Raw genomic sequence first — 21,117 nt, forward strand, 5'->3', positions numbered from 1 at the left:
AATCTCTACTAGTTATAGAAGCCTTGATGGGTGGAAACTTTTGATGGTATTTATATTCATGCGTGGTTACGTTACCAAAAGATCAGAAGACTATGACAGCCCGCCTTCTCTAAAAACTAACTGGACTATACACTGGCAAAAATACTGCTTAAAAAGTAAATATAGGCAATAAGCAACATTTATATGAGATTAAATAATACAATTTTAAAATTTTGTGCCATCAAAATCTCCCCTGAATCTATGAGAAACACTGCAACATATTTACTTTGATAACAACCCCATGCATGCACAGGTGGGTAGAGTAGGCAAAAATTGTACTCAAGTAAGAGTAACTTATATATTACTCAAGTTGAACTACAAAGTATAGGTTGAATAAATAAAATAAAGAGAGTTTAAAAAGTATTTGGGGAAAGTACTACTCAAGTAAGAGTAACTGACAGGATGTAACTTTTAATTTATAATTTGAAGTTATTTGGAAGAAGAAAACATTTAATAATGTATATTTGGTGTTTTGAAACAATAGGCACAAACATGAGACAAACTAAATCATATCTGAAGGAGTGGGGCAAGAAACAAATGTCAATGTCAACAAATGTCAACATAAAAGCTTTACTGACCAAAGAGTTACTGACCATGGGAAGAGAAACCAAAACGTTTACTCAAGTAACAGTACTGTTACTTCAATAAATAAAAAATATTACTCAAGTAGAAATAAAAATATGCTACTAGAAAAGTACTATGAAAAGTACAATTTCTCAAGTTACTCAAGTAGATGTAACTGAGCACTACCCACCTCAGCAAATATACTCCACAAATGATATGAGATTAAAACAATTCAAATGAAAACTATTAGTACCACCATAATCTACCTGAAATCAATGATAAACGCTACAAGATATTTACTTTGATAACAATCCCTCACATGCATACATAATACATAAACGTTGACCTTCAAAAGCATAACTTACAGAACTCTCGCGTTATTTCCCGAAGAGAGGACGACACGTTCCGAGAGGCTGTCCGGAAAAAGCCGAAGTTTCCCGAGCGCCGTCCACGCCGCCGTGTGTTGCTCCTTCCCCCTCCCGTCACTTTTCAACATGGCTGCTGTGTCTACTCTCTCAAGTCTCGCTCAGATTGGAGTCTGACTGGCATTCTGCCTTTCCAGTGCCTCTAAACTGTAACTGTTCATGATTGTGGATCGGATGCAATCACGTTTTCGGCGCATTTCCCGTGCGCCCTGGCTCGCATCCATTGGAATAACCTTCACCAAGTCTGCCATACACTCCCACTATCGGGCCTTTTTCACCCCCAAAAACAACTCAGTCATCAACAGTCTGCGATGCAATGGTCTGAGTTTGTGCATTAGATTTCCCCCTTTTTATGAACAATGTGTGAAAACTGCGCCGAGTTGGTGGAGGTTCTAAATGAAAGTAAGTAAACATAATTATACCCACTGGCTAAACTGGCTGCTACTTCAATGTTAGCTCTTTGGCTAGGCTAAACACAAACTTTACGTCTTAAAATCTCTTGTTGGCTTAATCTGTGAATGCATTGAAGTTGTTTTACAATTTAAACCAATTGTGACAGAAAATAGTTTGTGTAAAATCTTGTGTGTTGCACATCCGAATGCCATTTTGAGTTCAGGGCCCTGTCAACTGAAATGCAAACTACTACTAGCTAACTCCTCCCCAAAATTTACCAAATCGCAACAAAACGCTTGCTTTGACACGTGACATCCATGCAACTGATAGAAATATGTAAATGCAATGGATGAATCCCTATTTGCGATGGTTTGGGAAGAATTTGGTAATTGTTTTGGTTAAGAAGCTAAGTTGCTAGCCGTGCTAAGCTAACCTACTTTGTTTGACGTGTTTGTCAGGTCTGGATGTCCACTCCGCTGAGACCTATTGTTTTGGGGCCTCTCTGTCAACAAACGGCCTTCTAACCACCACCAGAACCACAATATCACGATTATAACGGGGTTTTAATAGATAATCTCACGTTTTTAAATTAAACTATGTTTTTAGGGAATGAATAATAACAATTTGACCAAACTAGCCCCAAGTTGGACCAGGTTACAGAAATCGACAGTAGATTGCAAGTGACATTTCTCATTATAGTGAATTTTTTTTTTTCTTGGACAGATGAATACATTTTAAAAGTAGCAATGCAATTTTAGGCTCTTTTAGGAGATCCTAATCTTTGCCCATTCATTTGAAAGAGCCGTTCAAAAGACAGGCCCTTTTACCATGTATATATATATGACAGGAACTCATTTTATATACAAACTAATCACAGAGAGGCTCAGATTTGTTTAAAATGAGAGTGGGAGTATGTTTACCTTTAGAAATTATGCAGAATATACATAAAAAGGTGTACTACAGTAATCATAATTTTTTTAAAAACTAACTGTTACCATGATGCCAGATATGTTTTTTTGTACACAAAAACATATCAGTAGGTAACACATCTGTTACCTACAGCTGTGCTGATTTTTGTGCTGGTTCTGCATTAATCAGTATAAAAATTGGAGAGAATATGATTTGGTTCTTTTAAAAAATTAGATCCTGCTCTAATTGTTCATGTTAAGGAACTGTTCAAAAGAGCCGGCTGGTTCACAAACGGCACATCGCTATTTCAAAGCATTGGCGCAAGCCATTTAAATTTTTGCGGTAATATGTAATTCTGGATATACACATGTTTACCCTATACATTTTGGACATTTTATTTACAAATTGTTATAACTACATGTCTGCTAAAAAAGTTGTGTTTAAACGATGAAATGTTAAAGCTGCACTCTTTCATATTTTTGATGGTTGGTACACTACCTGCTTGTGTCCATGGAGATGCCATTGCTTTGGTTGGAATGTTTCACAGTATGGCATTTAAAATATCAGTTTAACCTTTTATTAAGTCAGTTGTTAGTTTATATTACTGAAAAATATGCGTTCTTGTGAGAGCAGGGTCGCTTCTTCACAGATCTAACCTGTAACTTCACAAGCATTGATATAGATAACTTTAATGCCATACCATGAAACATTCTAGGCAAAGAATAATATCTCCAGAAAAGATGCATTGTGCACTTTTAATGTTATACCTACATTTTCATTTAATCTCAATTTAAGATGCCAAGCAATTAAATGTGTTACTGGTGCAGAGTGGTTGTCCTGTCTCCTCTTCTCAAGAAGGAGGTTGCGGGTTAGACTCCTGATTTCTCTGAGTAGTTTGTGCGGTCCCTGTCAGGCTTATCTTTCCCCTCCAGATTTTCAGTTGTTGTCTGTGGTCAGTATATTCTTTTGCCTTGTTCAGTGACTTTTGTCACTTTGTGCGTTAATGATTTAAAATGTGCTAGCTTCACCTACATCTTAAAGGTGAATGAACCTTTTAAAAACGGCTTATACATTTCCCACCCTTCCATATATCTCACTAATTAAACTCTTCACGTGTTACAAGGCAATTGAAATCTATTAGGGCTGTATTCCTTTCGTTGTTAACTTAATTAACCGGTTGATGGAGTCTTAGTCAACTAAAACTAATCATTTTATTTCGAATATAAGGATTTATATGGGACAACAGCAGAAAGAAGAAGTGAGTGAGTGAGTTAGCTGAAGAACTGGTATTTTTTGGCATTTATAGGTAAAAAGGCAGATCATGCTCATGATTCACAAATTTAATCTGTATTTATATAAACATATTGTTTCCTAGTACTGCATGAATAGTTATTTTTGCATGAATTCCTGTGTAGTCTTGTGAATGCATTTTAGGTCAGATACATAGAGATATGCAAAAGTTTTGAGAGCTTTTGCCATGCCTCCTTTTTAGTCAACTAATTGATTTGCACTGATAGCACTTCTTTATTTGACCAAAAATCTCTTTAGTTGACTACAGCCCTAAAAGCTACATACAGTTCTTATAATTCTACCACTACTTTAACATAGTTTTTAACCTTGTAGTGTACACTTAAATCTTACAGGCTTTTTATTTGACCTTGAGATTAGTGCTAAAATGACTCATGTTTTTACTTTGTTTTGAGTTGTTTTGCTTCAAACTTGGTCTCCTCTGTTTGACTTTGAACAATGAGTGACACAGCAGAAAAAGTTAAATGTTTGAGCTGAAAAGTTGATTGTGTGACTTTTTTGTGTTGGAGAAATCTGAGCCTTTTGTAACTTTGCTGTAACCCGACCCCACAGTGTAACTGCTGTCTGTCTGTCTGAGAGCTCAGGTTTTAATAGAGCTTTATGGAAATGGCTTTAACAGAAGTATTCAAAGTTGGCACACATTTGCTAATAACAGTTTAAGGCTTAAAAATATCAAATCAAAATCACACCTAGAACAGTGTTTGAAGGCCACTGTCTAAAAATTGTCCAGGCTATTTTTGTTTTTATTGCAGTGAAATACGTTGTAAAACGTGCATTCTTACTGTGAGCAGGCCTCAGCACAGAAGTGATCTGTAAATTGGCCTGTTGGCATCATCTACTTTTCTATATGGAAATGGATATATTTAATGTCATACTATGGAACATTTCAGGCAAAGCAATAAAATCTTGCTTGGAGTCAAGCAAGTGATGGCAGACCAGACCAATCGAAAAAGTTTCAGAATGCATGTTTAAAGCAAACCTTCTCTGTAAAAGCGACTTTTCAGAGCCTTTAACCATGTTAGTTGTTTCCCCTTCTCATTTTCCCTCTCAAACATGTATTTGAAGTGATTTGTGCATGTTTGAACAATCTTTAATTTCTTATTTTCAAGATTGCTTATTTTCAACTCCTGTTTTCAGCCCCACAGTTACACGTCCACTGCTTTGTACTTACTTTGTGCTTCCATTTTACTTTCTTAAACATTTTTGGTAAAATATGCCTGATTATTCAGTTTTTTGTGTCTATTTATGCACAGTATCCTGATTTCAGTATCCTGGATAAGCCAGTATTCTTGTTATGAGAAACCAGGATACTCTCACTGGAATATTCTGATAGTATTCAGGATACTGTGGCATGTAGACAAAGTATCATCATTCTCTAAACTGGTGCTGCACTGAGCATGCGCAAACTGACATAACAAATATGGTAGGAACTGCAACTTTCCCAAACATCCACTAGGAGTTTTTGAAACAATTTATATCTATAAACAACATATTGCTGTCTACTGTTCACCTATTGTTCAATAAAGCCGTTGTTTAACACTGTATTAAGTTCTGTGGCTGTTGCTGTCAAACTGAATAGACTTTTTGAGGCTGTATTTTTCACTTGTTAAAAACATCTTTTACTGATGCTATGACAGCGCTCCAGTGTTATTCTCTTGTTTGAATCTATATCTTATTTCTTTGTTGTTGGAAACATGATAAAAAGCCTGAAGTTGGCAAAGTTGTTGACATTTGTAGCTCCCTACCATATCTTCGCCATGGTTGCCACAGTTACCATTCTGGCATACTCTCTGTCCACATGTGCGCATGTAAACCACAACCAAAATACTGTCATAACCGGGATACATGAGGAATCAGAGTATCCTGGATATTTAGAGTGGTAACTATGGCAACTGTGGGAGAGATATGACATCCCAGCATGGCAGTTTAGGTTGAGAGCAACACTAAGGGCTCAGAATTAATATGGTGCTAAACCATGGCTTTATTGTACAGTAGACTGCTATATTTTGTTAATAGGTATAAAATATTATTACTTAAAAAGTCCCGGTAGAAGTTGGAGTCTTTTGGGAAAGCTGCTGCTCCTACTCTATTTGTAACTTCAATTCGCACATTCTCAGTATGGCATCAGTGGTGAGAAGTCAGGATACTGTGGCATGTAGACGCAGCATCCTGAATACTCCAGTTGAACACAATCTATCTGTCCAGGACTAAATTCATACCATATGCGAAACAACTCGCCCTTATGTCTTAGATAAGTCACCATCTGAAAGATTTTGAGAAAGGAAGTTGGTGTTGTTATAGTTTATTTTTTGTTTTTCTAACAATAAATGGTAAATATCTGTTTTTTCTCTGTTTAGTTTCCGACGCGGACAGCAGTGAAGGAGGGTTCCAGTTGAAGAAGGAACATGCTTTACGAGTTCTGGGCTACATCAGCTCCTGGACTCAAAGGTATGTGCTAAAACATGAAAATGTTTAATTGAAAACTTTTGAAAAAGTATCGAAAATCAGAAAATAATAGATACTAAAACTTGTTTCCAAACTGGATATTCATTTGAGCAGGTTTTGATACTAAAAAGTCACATCTACAGGACAGAAATAAACCTTTCCTGAATGCCTTTAGAATGCTCTTGAGCTCTATCAGAACAAGTATAAGACACATAGACAAGTATACACCCATGGACCGCTATGGAAACTATCAGAATTACTGAGGGATTACACAGATGTAAGGCCACATGATAAAAAAAAGGAAAGTACTAAGATTTGATGTTGAAAATCACATTCTATTATTTTTTTATTATCATGGTATTGGAATCTGTAATAGTGTTCGGATCTATTCCTCAGTATTCGAGTTTTAGTGACAACACTAATAGCTTCATACATTACAGTTTTTAATCCTGGCTTATTTCTTTTTAGACAATGTTTGTGCTGTTTCAAAGAGTACAAGCACTTGGAGGTGTTTAATCAGCTGGTGTACGCGCTCATAAACCTGGTGATAGCCCAGATCAGCACCCTCCGGGATAGGCTCTGCTCCTTCGGCGGTCCCCCTGCTCCCAAAGCTCCGGGCTGGGCTACGGGAGGCTCGGTGTCCCCCCCTCGGCCCTCTTCTCCGGGAGAAGACGAACATGTCAACGTGGAGAGGGACTCGGCTGAAGAGGATGAACCGAGTGCACAGGAAAAAGGTTCTGCACAACTGGATTTTATTGTAAATGTAATGCTTAAAGGGGGTTTTATGCATATTGATTTATTTAGCTTTCTATCATATTTTAACATTGTTCCCTCATCAGAAACATATGTGAAGAGGTTTTAGATGTCATCATGCATGTATGAGTAATCTAGCGATCTCTCCCAAAAAGGTGATAGGGACTAACTGCAAAACTGTTGGCTGATACTAGCTAGCTTATGACTGTAATATTATTTCAGAGGAATTTGATTAACAGCACGAATTATCTCACCTGTTGTAGTTCCAGCTAAGTCAGTTCTTTATGGCCAGATTGTGTGAAAACAAAGCTCAGATTAAAGTCTAACTTGAGTTGCAGATCTTCAGACAGCACAGTGCCTTAGCTTCCACCCCCAGAGATGACATCAGCTACAAAGTATCAATAGTGATACACATGGCTCTTTCTTACAAGTTTGCCAAGTTTGCAAGTTATAAATTATGCTCAAATCTGTTGGAAAAAAGTTTGCAGCAATATGTTTACCTTATCTGAATGTTCTATGTTACCTAAACCTATTCTAGTCCTTGATTAAACCTGATCTAGTGCTTAGTTATTCTAAGGTGGTACTTGGTTAAGTCCCGGTTCAGTCCTAGGTTCTGGCTTGTCTTGGTTTAGTTTAGCTTTTCTTTGTTTTGTCCTGCATTAAAACACATTATTATTTTTTGTTACACTTGCATTTTAGCTCATTAAATACTGTTTTAAAATTTAAAATATTTTTAAACACCATCACTTTGCACATGTTGCAGGTCTGATACAATTGTCCCACACTATGTGGTTCACCTTTCGTGGTCTTGCTGTTTCGTGGATTTTGTTAGGGCAGTTTTGCATGCTTTTTTTTACAGCGTAGGAATGCGCATTGTGTTCTGCATCCTGATTGGCTAAGGGACTGTAGGCCACTGTCCATCAGTCTCCTCCGTGTCGTGTCTCCTGTATGGTACAGAATGCGTTCAGCCAAATTTACATAAATGTTTGATCGCTAGCAGTGTGACTATGACATGTTGGAGCTGGTGGTTTGAACTTTGAGAAAGTTTAAACAAGAGAGAAATGTGAGAAAATGTTAATGCCTGTCTGAGAAAAGTGTATAGTGTGTGGTGAGGTGTTTTACAGCCTTTAAACATATGATTGTAAATATAAATATATTTAATTGTAAAAAATAAAGCTGACTACTTCGTGGATTTCGCCTATTGCGGGTTATTTTTAGAATGTAACCCCGTGATAAATGAAGGACCACTGTATATATTTGAGCTTTTGGATTGTAGTAACATAAGCTGTATTTTTATACGTGACATTAAATACATGCCTGACATCAAGCTGATAAACGTGACCAAACTACTTTAAGAAGTTATTATAAGCAGTGAGTTTTGCTATTATTGCTGTTATACACTTACAAATTGAAACAAAATGTATGAAATTGGAAAATAAATTCAATTGTTGAATCCTCATCATTAAACCTTGTTTTCGCTGTTCCTAGTACTTCTGTGAATGGGGAAGTGATCTGTCCAATCACTGCTTTCCTTCAGGCGTAGACTCTGGTTAAACTCTGGGTTAGAGGAATAAAACCTGCTCTGGACCAGGTTAGGTTGGCAGAATGAGTTACCCTGGTGACTGACTCAGGGTTTAGGTTTACTCTCTCTGTGAAACTGAAAACTCTGGGTTGACCTCTTTTCAGGCCTTACAAAGTCTGAGTTTGGACTAAGCCTGTTGAAACAGTACCTTCAACTTAATTTCATTGTTTCAAAATTGTCACATCAGCAGTTTACTTAATAACTTGTTGGATGTTTTTTTTTTTTTTCTCTTATTCAGTTATTGACAAGCCCCAATCACACCAGGGGCAGGATCGGCCCTCTGAAGCCCAGGCGGAGGTGCTGGATGCTGTGGAGAGCTCGTCTAAGGCTGGGGCTGAGGCTGGAGGTTCAGATGGAGACGCGGTGGAGCTATTTAGTAGCTGGAGCACAGAGGAGAGAGAGAAGCTGCTTCTGTGCGCCGCCAAAATCTTTCAAATCCAGTTTCCTCTTTACACAGCCTATAAACACAACACACATCCCACTATAGAGGTGAGTAGGGACTGGGACAATTTAAAGAAAGCCTATTATGCTAAATTGATTTTTGGAGGTTTCTACCATGTTATAACGTTTTTCCCTCAACAAAAACATCCCTGAAGAGGTTTTAGATGTCATCCATGCAGCTTTGAGTAGGCGAGCAATCTCTCCCGGGCCCTATTCAAACCCTCCTTACAGTCAGTACAATGGGGAGCAAAGGGAGGAGGAACGCAGTGTGTGAAATTGAAACTTATAAAACATGTTTAATAGTTTAAATACTCCCTCTTTAAATATAAAATTCAATTCTGCAAAAATCATGACATTTCATATTTTTAAACTCCTTTTATTCTAATGAAGGTGCCTAAACAAAATTTATTAAAAGTACAAAAATAATCTAGAAAAATAATTTTTAGAACTTTCTGTAAATGATCTAAATTCTCAAAATATTGTTTCTTGTGGTTTTGACCTCTTATTATTGGACATGATAACATACATTTAGAGTGTCTTGATGGCAACTCCATCCAAAATGCAAAGACAGTTAATGCACAAGGAAGGCACTTTTTCTGACAGTTTAAACCTTTATTTTAAAATAAAGGTGTGGTTGATTATTACTACTTTATACATTTTGCCTTGTCAGGGTCAAGAAATGCCGAAAGTGCAAAGCAGCAATCAAAGCAAAGGGCGGCTATTAAAAAAAAAGATCTGCCATTCATAGTTCCTTTTTTATGTAAATAATCATGGAAATAAAGAAGGAAACATAAATGTAAAAAGTGTGTAAAAAAGTTTTAAAGTTTTAAAAAAAGAAAAGTTTTGACTGGTTGTATATCTAGACCAAGATGGTGTGGACGTTTAGTATATATATGGTAACTAAAACATATTTTTTATATTCCTCAGGACATTTCTGCTCATGAAAGCAACATCCTCGGCTCCTTTTGTGACATGAATGTAAGTTTATCACTAACCCTCAACCCACCACACTCCACTCAGAGAGATCAGGAGTCTAACCCGCAACCTCCTTACCGAGAGGGGAGCATCACCACCCTGCCTTCTGTGTTTCAGGACGTGGAGGTGCCTCTTCACCTGCTGCGGTATGTGTGCCTATTCTGTGGTAAACACGGCCTCTCTCTGATGAAAGACTGTTTTGAGTTTGGGACTCCGGAGACGCTACCCTTCCCCATCGCACATGCCTTCATCACCATCGTGTCCAACGTGAGTAATGAACAAAACAATAACCCAAACTGTCACAATTGATACTATGCAGTGACATCATGCTGGGGTTGTTTTATATGCATCTCTGTTGGCGGAATATTCAGCAGTTACCATAGTGACACAATGCCGACACTGCCAAAAAAGTTTAAAGATAGTCTGAAAACTCAAGAAAAATACAAAAATGGATTCAAACACATTTCCAGGAGCCTGTGGTTATTCCTTCCTTCAGTTAGCTTCACACCCCCAGGAAATGTTGATGACACCAACTGCAAAGTATCAATTAAGAAGTTAACTCATGCAATTAATAAGACAATTGTTGCATTTATAATTAATAATTATTATTTGTGCAGTATTTTAGTTTTTGAGTTTATTGATCAAAAATATGTTGAACATCAGTTGTTGTCAGCATATCCAAAAATTTTACACAAGTATGAGTGACGTTAAGTATTTGGGAAACCTACTACTCAAGTAAGAGTAAGTGTTAAGATATAACATCTGATTTATACTTTGAAGTGAATATAATTTGAAGGACAAAATATTAAATACTGCAGCAAATCTGGTATTTTGAAAGGATAGACACAAAAATGAGACAAACTAAATCATATCTGAAGGGGCAGTGCAAGAAACATAAATGTTCAAATCATTACATATTGCCAACATAAAGGTTTTGTTTCTTGTAGGCTTGCAGTGGGAAGAGTAACCAAAACTTTTACTCAAGTAGAGTACTGTTACTTCAATGAAATTATTACTCAAGTAGGAGTAAAAGTAGGCTGCAAGAAAAGCAATTTTAAAATTACAATTTCTTTAAAAAGTTACTCAAGTAAATGTAACTATCACTGAGTACTACCTGCCTCTGGTAGTCATTTGCAGTCAGTCTAAACACCGGCTATTGTTTTATTGCTTTTACACTGATTTTAATTGTCTTCTGTTTTTAATGTCTTTTTTTGTACTGTATCACTTTAAGATTTGTTGTTCAAATGTAAAGTGCATTATAAATAAAATGTATTATTATTATTATTATTATTATTATTATTATTAGTCCTACTCACAGGTTTAGTAGTTATTTGTAGTTTCTGCCTTTTTGTTTTTGGATTAACTCTCTCTCCCCCCCCCCTCTGTGTTTCTGTCACAGATCAGAATATGGCTGCACATTCCCGCCGTGATGCAGCACATAATCCCCTTTCGCACCTACGTCATCAGGTGAGCTCACTAAAATTCTCAACTAAACTAAACAAAAACTATTACAACTAATAAACCACTTATCTGGGTTCTTGGCTCCTTTTCCCATTGTCTTGTGTGGCGTGCTCTATGCTGGTCAGAGCACTATTCTGTTTAAAGGGCTCATATTGCGCTATTTTCTGATCTATGTTATAATCTACTTTCCTCATTACAAACATACCTGGAGGTGTGTTTTGTTTCATTCACACATGTTTAATATGTTTAATTCACACATGTTTAATTTTCAGTTTGAGAGTTCTTCTCTCAAACTGAAAACACTCTGTTCCACCTTGTGATGTCATGTGGTAATACAGGACAATAGATATGACATGTGTAGAGATATGTTATTTAGCACCTAAAATTTTAACAATGGCCAAATATTGTCATTTATTTTATTTGTCAAACCATAACTATTGTGCAATTTTGACAACACCTTTATTTTGTTAATCAATGTTTAAACTGTTTAAAAGTTGCACCAAAGTAGCAAGACGAAAAATATTGCCGAGATAAGTCTCCGGGAGTTGCACTGCTCCTGACAGTGGTAACTCAGAGACTGATCTTGTCAGAAATATCGAAATCAGATATGAATTGATTCCAAAACTAGTATCGAAAATAAATACTCATTTGAGCTAGTATTGATACTAAAAAAGGATGATCGTGAGCTGTATAAGAACAACTATAAGACCAAACAGACTAGTATACACCCACGAACCACCAGCCCAAGGAACCTACCTGGATGACTGAGGGATTACACAGATATAAGAAAGTACTATGATTTAATGTGTGATTTTCAACATTAAATCATAGTACTTTCTTATATCTGTGTAATCACTATTGTCTAAAGAGTGTTTTTTTTTTAATTATCATTTGGGAATCGAAATGTGTATCAGAGTATTGAGTTTATTCTTTACTATCAAATGTCGAGTTTGAAATTTTAGAATCGTGACAATACTAACAGAGATGTTAAAATATGGATCAAATGCAGATTCCCCACAGAATCAATAAATTGCTTCTTATCTTACAATAGATATATCTGCAGTATACTTACAAAAAAACTACCTCATCTTAAAGGGTTAACTTGGACCTCAGCAACATCTCTGCTCAGTGATGGATGACACTGATTGGTTTAGGGGCACATGACGAAGAAGAGGGTCGAGTGAGGAGACGGATGCTGCTGTTGCTGTTGCCATGGAGACTGTAGCTACAGCAACGGTGGCTCTACCTGGCAACCTCCTCAGCACAGACTTTGGCATTTACAGAAAGGACACAGAGTGAAGTTCAGCTGATTTACTGACTATTACTATCTGTAGGTAGATATGTTTTGCAGCAATTTTCAGTTTTAGCATCAGAACATATGACAATAACATGATGGACACATGTTGAAACTGACATGTTGGCTCGAAATATTTATGCATTTTTGCAGAAAGAAACTGCAAGGTTAAAAAAGAGAGAGAAAAAAACTTATATTTTCTTATTAATACAGCATTACAGACTTGTGTATAAGTGCAAGGATAAGGAAATAAATCCCTTAAAAATTTGAAAAATCTGCTGCTGAAGGGAGAGAGACGAAGGAAGATGGGAAGAGAGAATTTAGGGAGAGTGAGAGAGGGAGCAGGCGAAAAGCAGGGCGAGGGGAGGAGGGAAGAGAAGGGAGAGAACAGGAGAGATGTGATGATTGATAATAGGTGCATATGGATACGCATGAAGGCTTCTGTGCATCCTCTATGTTGTTCTGTCTGTATTTTAATTTGTCTCTTTAGAACATGTGGAATCTTTGCAATGGAGCTGTACATGTGCTAACCTAAGGGGACAGTAGTGAACACAGCTTGATAGCACAAGCTAAACTTTTTAAAAGTGACTATAACAAATGGCAAAGCAAAAAATGCTTCCCTCATCAAATTTTTCTAGGCTTCTTTCCGTTTATTATTTTATTTGTTGCTCTATACATGCGAAAGTGGAGCATAAATGAGCCTTATTTTGCCGGCACTTTTATTCTGCCCTCTTCTATTTCCACACTGCCCAGGTTAAGAATTTTTAAAATGCTCACACAACAACATAGAAATATATCAGATTTTCCTCTTTTTTATAATTCAAACGACATGTCCAAACAAAAAATGCCCAATATTTATCAGGGATTATGCCGATATAGATTTTTTTTTTTTTTTTTTTTTTTTTTTTTTGAGCCAAATCCGATATTTAACCTGTTGCTGTGGCCAATAATCGATATTTAGCTTTTAAAATCCATAGTGAATCCCACAAAGTTATCTTAAGTTAAGTAAAAATCCCAAAGTAACAATAATGCATTTATCTAGAATATAAACTAATTTGTTACGTGTTACATAATACTAGTCTGCATCGGACAACACCAATATTGACAAATTGGTATCAATATCAGCCGATACCGATACTGGACCCGATATATCTCCCATCCCTAATATCTACCAAACTATCCCTTAATCCTTTGTGTTTTCTTATGTTTTGCTGCAGATACCTGTGTAAGCTGTCAGACCAGGAGCTCAGACAGAGTGCAGCTCGTAACATGGCCGACCTCATGTGGAGCACAGTGAAGGAGCCTCTGGATGCGGCGCTGTGCTTCGACAAAGAAAGCCTCGACCTGGCCTTCAAATACTTCATGTCCCCTACTCTCACCATGAGGCTGGCCGGGCTCAGCCAGATAACTGTATGTAGTTGTAATATTATAATATAGTTTTAGGATCCTTTGTAGTAGTTAATAATACTACTTCTTTTTGTAGTTGTTGATTTTATGTTTGCTTGAATTTCCATAACTAATATTGATTATAAAGGATACAATATGATAAAAGAAGAAAAAGAAGAAAAATAAATAAATACATTATTCCTAACCAATCTATACTTTGAATAGATTTAAGATACACAAAGATGGAAAGATGTGTAGTTATACCTAATAGAAGCATTAGTAAAGTTAGGTAGTGACAGTAGAGTTAGTACACTGGCTGCACTTACATGCACAGTCTTGATAGCAGTAGTTGGTAGTTCTAAGTAGTGGTTGTTGCTAGTAGTAGTAATAGCAGTGAGTAATCATAATATTGCAAATGATTTAAATGTAATTTTTTTTTATCCATCAGAACCAGCTTCACACTTTCAATGACGTCTGTAACAATGAGTCTCTGGTCTCTGACACTGAAACGTGAGTCTTTATAATCTGTAGATGTTTTCTTAATTGAATTTAATGTATTTATGTATTTTATTTTAATTACATTTTTCATGTCCTATTATGTATGTATTCATTTATTAATTTTTCATTTATCAATGCTTTCTCTGCTGCTGTGTCTCTTTCAGGTCGATAGCCAAAGAGCTTGCTGATTGGCTGATTCACAATAATGTAATCGAACACATTTTTGGACCAAATTTGCACATTGAGGTGAAACCTTTGCTTTTATAACTCCTACTCTCATGTAATGTTACTGAGCCTAATCTGATATCCTCCACTGTCCCTCAGATCATTAAGCAGTGCCAGGTGATCCTGAACTTCTTGGCTGCAGAGGGTCGTCTGAGCACTCAACACGTGGACTGTATCTGGGCCGCAGCACAGGTAAAGAGAGGAGCTGCTATAATTCAAAGTAGTGCTGTCGTAATACTAAAATTTCAAACTCGATTTTGATACTAAGGAATAGAGGCGATACTCGATACAGCTTTTGATACCCAAATGAGCTCTTTTTTAAACAATATTGTAATTTTCAACACAAAATAACATTATTTGTTTATTATACTTAAGGTAGTTCTTATAAAACTGTTCAGGAAAGGTCAAATTTATCCAGTTATGTGTTGTTGTTTGTAAAATACTATCTTTACTATCAATTAGTATCTGATTTTCACTACTTGACAACCCTAATTCAAAATAATAAAATTATAGAGCTAAGTTGGTAACACTTAACAGTATGAGGCAATGGAGACCAGGAAGGTGTGGTCTCAAACAAAAAATATTTTAGAGATCGATTATATATTTTACTGTGTAGAAAGTAGCTGAGTTTTAAGTAATTGTATAACATTAATTGTAGGGATGGGACAAGATCTTGTGCCACAAGATCTTACGGAACAAAAATGCCACAAGTCTGTGCGCACAGTAAAATTATCTCAGAGATTTTTTTCCCCACATACGTTTACTTTTGTTTATTACAACTTATGTAAAAATCTTGTTCTCATGAACTGAATCTTGTAACTCGTCTTGTCTTGTGGGAATTGTCTCATGCCACCCCTAATAAATTGTCAACACTTTAAAAACCTTTGTACAAATCAGCCCTAAAATATGGGAAGAGCTTATCGGCTATCTGCTGTTTGTCTTGACACTGGCCATCAAAATCCGCATATAAGATTTTTCCTTCCGTCCATCCATTTTCTTCCGCTTATCTGATGTTCGATCGCGGGGGCATCAGTCTAAGCAGGGACTCCCAGACTTCCCTTACTCCAGACACATCCTCCAGGTTCTCCAGTGGGACCCCAAGGCGTTCCCTGGTCAGCCGAGAGACATAGTCTTCCCCGGGGTCCTCCCAGTGGGCCATGCCCAGGAGGCATCCTGGAGGCATCTTCAACAGATGCCCGAGCCACCTCAGCTGGCTCTTCTCGATGTGGAGGAGCAGTGGCTCTACTCCACTCAGCTCCTTCACTCAAATTTTGTACTTTTCTATATATTCATGATAGAAAAACAAAACAGACTGGCCAGAAACATGAACGTTTTACCATCTTAAATGATCACAGTACGGTACTGCTCCTAAGTCTGTTTTGGATGCTCAAGTCAACAGCAATTTGCGATTAATCACAATTTAGCCATGCGATTAACTTCTATTAAAATGTTTTCTATATTAACTCTGAATAGTCTTTTTTGCTTAATGTGTCTGCTTTAATACTCACAGCATATCATTGGGGTTTCTTATTCAGTGCTTTTCTGTTTGTTTTGTCTCCAGTTGAAGCACTGCAGCCGTTACATCCACGACCTGTTTCCATCTCTCATCAAAAACCTGGACCCAGTTCCTCTTAGACACGTCCTAAACCTGGTCTCTGGTCTGCACCCCAGTGCTCACACCGAACAGGTACTACAGAGCTGATTTAGACCTGATTTAGACCTGATTTAGACCTGATTTAGACCTGATTTAGACCTGATTTAGACCTGATTTAGACCTGATTTAGACCTGATTTAGACCTGATTTAGACCTGATTTAACCCCGGTTTCTCCTTCAGACCCTGTACCTGGCCTCCATGTTGATCAAGGCTCTGTGGAATAACGCTTTGGCAGCAAAAGCTCAGCTCTCCAAACAGAGCTCTTTCGCCTCTCTGCTCAACACCAGCCTCCCCATGAACAAGAAAGGTACAACTCCACTCACATCTACTCATACGGTTCACTAGGTAGGGCGGTATGGTTCACTTTAGACAGTGGAGGCACTTATAGCCTCTACCGATCCGTTACAAAGCGAACCTGTGGAAACAAGGCTATGTTTGTTCAGAATATGGCTCAAGATCATTCTAAAGGTATTCAGGAAAGGTTCATTTCTATCCTGTAAATGTGACTTTTTTTTGTACCGATACCTATTCAAATGAGTATCTAGTTTTGATACTAGTTTTAGTACAGGTTTGTCAATACTGTTGACAAACCTATTATGAATACAGTGTTTTGTAGTTTGGTTAGTTTAAATGTGTCCCATGTTGCGTTCAGGGTCCCCCGCTGCCAGTCCAGACAGCAGTGATAACAGTGACACTCAACACAGTGGAGGGTCCGACATCGAGATGGACGACCCAGTGATGAGCAGCAAACGCTCCCAGCAGAGACTGTCAGACACAGAGGTCAGTGAAGAGAACATGAATGTGATATGATCATCGATGCAATGAATGTACACGACCAGTCAAAAGTTTGACTTGTTTATTTCAATGATTATTTACATTGTAGATTCTCACTTAAGGCATCAAATTTATGAATGGACACATGTGGAATGTGTCATTCAAAATAACTTGTTTTAGATTTTGAAGAATATCCACCCTTTGCTTTGAATTCTGTTTTGCACATTTTATGATCCAGACATGCCACAATTGTGAAGTGAAAACCATTTCAGTAGACTTAATCATGAAGCTCATTGAGTGAAGGTCAAGGGTTTGTAGCACTGTTGAGAAATGAAGTGAATACTTTGTGGATTTGAATATAAGATATAAAAATATTTTCTTTAGTTGTTATCCATATGTCTTATATCATATATATGAGGTCTTCTGTATAAAATGTTGAAAGCGGTAAACAGAAAGATAAAGAACATTGAATGAGAGGGTGTGTCCAAACCATTGACTGGTTGTGTATATCAATACAAGATGTGCTTCTCTCCGTGTGGGTTTGTATAGAGAGGCTGATGCCACAAAATAGCTGCCTCTTCTGTCAGCCTACCAGGGCAGCTGTTGCACCATGCAAAGTGTGGGCGATATAGACAGATATTAATCAATAGCTTTAATTACCCCTATAATGCAACTCAGACAATATTGTGGCAGCCCATCACAACTTTTATGCCCTCAATTTAAAGTGAAAATTATATTGCTCTGTGTGTGTGTGTATGCATGTGTGTATGCATGTTTGTATGTACGTACGTATATGTGTATATATTTAATCTGCTCTATTTTGTATTTTGCAGTCTTTTTAAATGTCCTTTATTAGTCAAAATGTACTTTTGTGAGCTTTAAGCCATGCTATGATGTTACCTCCACAAAGACATACCTTGAGTTGTGATTTGTTTCATTCATACGTTAGCCTTTATTATTACTCTAAATTTCTATTTTATTATAATATTAATAATATACTTGAAATTAAAATAGTGCTATGAGATTGTGAAGCATAACCATATTCTAAAAATAAGTTATTGTGGAGTAGCACTGTGCAATTAATACAATTCAGTCCTCTCTAATGGTCAATGATCAGCTTGGGTGTTTTTAATGGAGAGGTCTACAGCTAATCCTCTGTGAGTAAAAGCATGCACTTTGGAGCAGACACAAGACTTGGTGAAAGAAATTTTACTACTTTCTGTTAAATGCCAATTCTTAAATATCTGTGTTGTTTATATTCATGATATTAATATTGAAAGCCATTTTTGCAGTTTTGAGTAAAGTAAAATAACATTGAAAATCATGATTGATCAATATAAAGAGAAAAAAGATTATTTTTTCACATTACCCACCCTTATTATGATAAAATGTTAATGCAGATACTCCCTTCAATGCTTATTTAGTCCTGCTTCAGTCCTGCTTCAGTCCTGCTTCAGTCCTGCTTCAGTCCTGCTTCAGTCCTGCTTCAGTCCTGCTTCAGTCCCGTTTCAGTCCCGCTTCCGTCCTGCTTTAGTCCTTCTGTTTCAGTCCTGCTCTAGTCCTCCTGCTCCAGTCTTGCTCCAGTCCTGCTTTATTCCTGCTTTAGTCCATGTTTATTTTTCTACTTTTCTTTATTGTATTTGACATTTCCCAGGAGTCGATGCAGGGCAGCTCAGATGAGACGGCGAACAGCGTGGAGGAGGGCAGCAGCAGTGGCCGGAGCGAAGCGTCCAGTAATGAAGCAGCATCGAGCAGAGCCAGCCAATCAGCAGCCAGCCCAGGGAGCGACATCCAGTCAGACGACATGAACGACTCCGAGGCTTTGAAGGAGGAAGAGGAGGAGGAGGATGAGGAAGAGGTGAGCACTACTTTAAATTATAGTAGCTCCTCTCTTGGTTTTAGTCCTGACTTTGTTCTGATTTTAATACTGGGTTAGTCCCTGTTGTAGTCCCAGTTTAGTCCTTGGTTTAATGGAATATTCCGGTTTAGTCCTTGCCTTGTTATCATACTGAATATTGTACTTATTAAGTTGTGGTTTAGCCCTGCTTTTGTCCCCCACTTAAGTTCGGGTTTACCCTGGTTTTAGTGGATTATAGACATTATTTTAGTCATGGTTGTAGTCCTGGTTGAGGTCTTATTTTAGGTTGTAGGTATAGGTTTATTTCTGGTCAAGTCTTCAGTCTGGGTTAGTGCTGTTGTAGTTCCACTGTAGTTGTGGGACTGGTACTGGAATAGTCCTTTGTTAATGTAGTCCTAGTTTAGTCTTGGTTTGTGTCCTAGCTTAGAACTTATTTTAGTCCTGCTTTAGTCATCCATTGTTAGACCCCTTTTAGTCATGGTTTTAGCTGTGGTTTTGGTACTTTACAAAAAAGGGCTCAACTATAATTGAAACAAAAAACAGTTTTAAAGTCTTGATTTATTCCCCGGTTAAATCCTGAAATAGTCTGTTGTAGTTGTGCCCTAGTATTAGCACTAGTTTATTTCCCCATTTTAGTCCTGGTTTATCCCTGTTTTTTGTCCTGGGTCTTGTTATAGTACTTGGTTTGGTCGTGGTTTAGTCCTGGTTTTACCCTTGATTCAGTCCCTAGATTTCAAGCAATTTCAACAAAACCGTACCTTCTTTTTTACAGTGTACAACAGAAACGGCAAAAGACCAGACCAGGGACCAGACAGAGTCCAGGAAGAGGAAGGCAGGCGAAGCTTTGGGCGAGGAAGCACAGTCTAATACACCAGGGGGCGGGGGCAAAGCTAAGCCCCTCCCCTTCAGCTCAGAGGCATCTGGCACAATGGTGACGTCATCGAGTCTGGAGGGGAGGATGCGGTTGTTAGAGCAGCAGTGTAGCACCTCCACCACGGGGCGGACGGAGGGCCCAGAGTCACAGCAGAACGTACCCGACGTTGGAGCCTCTCCTCTGGGGCAGGGACCACAAGAGCCCTCCTGTCTGCCCAGGCCGGCAGACTTCCTGGGAGAGGCCATGAGCAGCGAGATCTTCAACTGTAGGAGGTTCATCGGGCCTCAGCATCATCATCATCACCACCATCACGAAGGGTAAGAAAATGTTAGTTAGGTGAACTTTTGATTTATTCTGTTTCTGTTTATGCAGAAAAAGTACTAGAGTACTAAGAAACAATGTATTTATATAAAGGCAGTTTAAACTTGTGAATCATGAGTTTAATCTGACTGTTTACCTAGAAATCCAAAAAACACAAAATCTTCAGCAAAGTCACTCACTTCTCCTTTCTACTGTTTTCACTTTTACTATCTAAATACATTGCATTACTACAGCAATTTTACCCTGATGTATTTGCTGTTTGTTGACGGTTCTCTTACCCCCCCCCCCTTCCCGTCTCCTCAGTGCGATGGTGGAGGACATGTTGAGTGCCGATGACGTCAGCTGCAGCAGTTCTCAGGTCAGTGCCAAATCAGAGAAAAACATGGCGGACTTTGATGGAGAGGAGTCAGGCTGCGAAGAGGAGCTAGTCCAAATCAACTCTCATGCTGAACTGAGCTCTCACCTCCAACAGCACCTGCCCAACCTGGCCTCCATCTATCATGAACACCTGGTGCAAGGTAATATAATATTTTTTATCAATTTAATAAATAAAAATACATAGATACAAGCAAAGAGTAAACTTATTTGACAGGGGTATTATGCAAAATAGATTTTTTTTTTTTTTTTTCCACATGTGTAAACAGGTTTTAGGTCTCATCCATGCATGTTTGAGTAATCTAGCAATCTCTCCCGGACCCTATTTGAACCCTCCTTAGGGTTAGCAGTAAGTTTCTGTGCAATACCTACAAATTTGGATAATTTCAGCTGTGAAATTGCCAGTGATTCTAGTGAAGGCATATGGAGTTTAAAAACACAGTGCAGCATTTCTTTTATTACCAAATAACATCACAAGATGGAACAGCAGTGAAACCTCTTTACTCCTACAACATTTTGTCCAGTTCACAGATTTTACTTTACGCTTTTACTATGAATCAGA

General features: G+C 37.7%; 1 protein-coding gene across 3 annotated transcripts in view; it reads left to right on the forward strand.

The window, feature by feature from the left end:
• Window positions 1-1,094: 1,094 nt before the first annotated feature.
• usp34 (ubiquitin specific peptidase 34) overlaps window positions 1,095-21,117 on the forward strand; it is a 58,542-nt gene continuing 38,519 nt past the window's right edge. For all 3 annotated transcript variants that reach the window (XM_055224005.1, XM_055224008.1, XM_055224011.1), the window contains exons 1-17: window positions 1,095-1,430; window positions 5,996-6,086; window positions 6,552-6,817; window positions 8,657-8,907; window positions 9,787-9,837; window positions 9,952-10,101; window positions 11,234-11,301; window positions 13,807-13,999; window positions 14,424-14,485; window positions 14,638-14,719; window positions 14,798-14,890; window positions 16,260-16,385; window positions 16,534-16,660; window positions 17,006-17,133; window positions 18,782-18,985; window positions 19,758-20,176; window positions 20,484-20,698. In XM_055224005.1, the coding sequence (XP_055079980.1) occupies window positions 1,388-1,430; window positions 5,996-6,086; window positions 6,552-6,817; window positions 8,657-8,907; window positions 9,787-9,837; window positions 9,952-10,101; window positions 11,234-11,301; window positions 13,807-13,999; window positions 14,424-14,485; window positions 14,638-14,719; window positions 14,798-14,890; window positions 16,260-16,385; window positions 16,534-16,660; window positions 17,006-17,133; window positions 18,782-18,985; window positions 19,758-20,176; window positions 20,484-20,698 (2,569 nt within the window). In that variant the 5' untranslated portion in view covers window positions 1,095-1,387. The remainder of the gene's footprint in view (window positions 1,431-5,995; window positions 6,087-6,551; window positions 6,818-8,656; window positions 8,908-9,786; window positions 9,838-9,951; window positions 10,102-11,233; window positions 11,302-13,806; window positions 14,000-14,423; window positions 14,486-14,637; window positions 14,720-14,797; window positions 14,891-16,259; window positions 16,386-16,533; window positions 16,661-17,005; window positions 17,134-18,781; window positions 18,986-19,757; window positions 20,177-20,483; window positions 20,699-21,117) is intronic.

This window comes from Periophthalmus magnuspinnatus, chromosome 1 (assembly GCF_009829125.3).
Source record: "Periophthalmus magnuspinnatus isolate fPerMag1 chromosome 1, fPerMag1.2.pri, whole genome shotgun sequence".
NCBI lineage: Eukaryota > Metazoa > Chordata > Actinopteri > Gobiiformes > Gobiidae > Periophthalmus > Periophthalmus magnuspinnatus.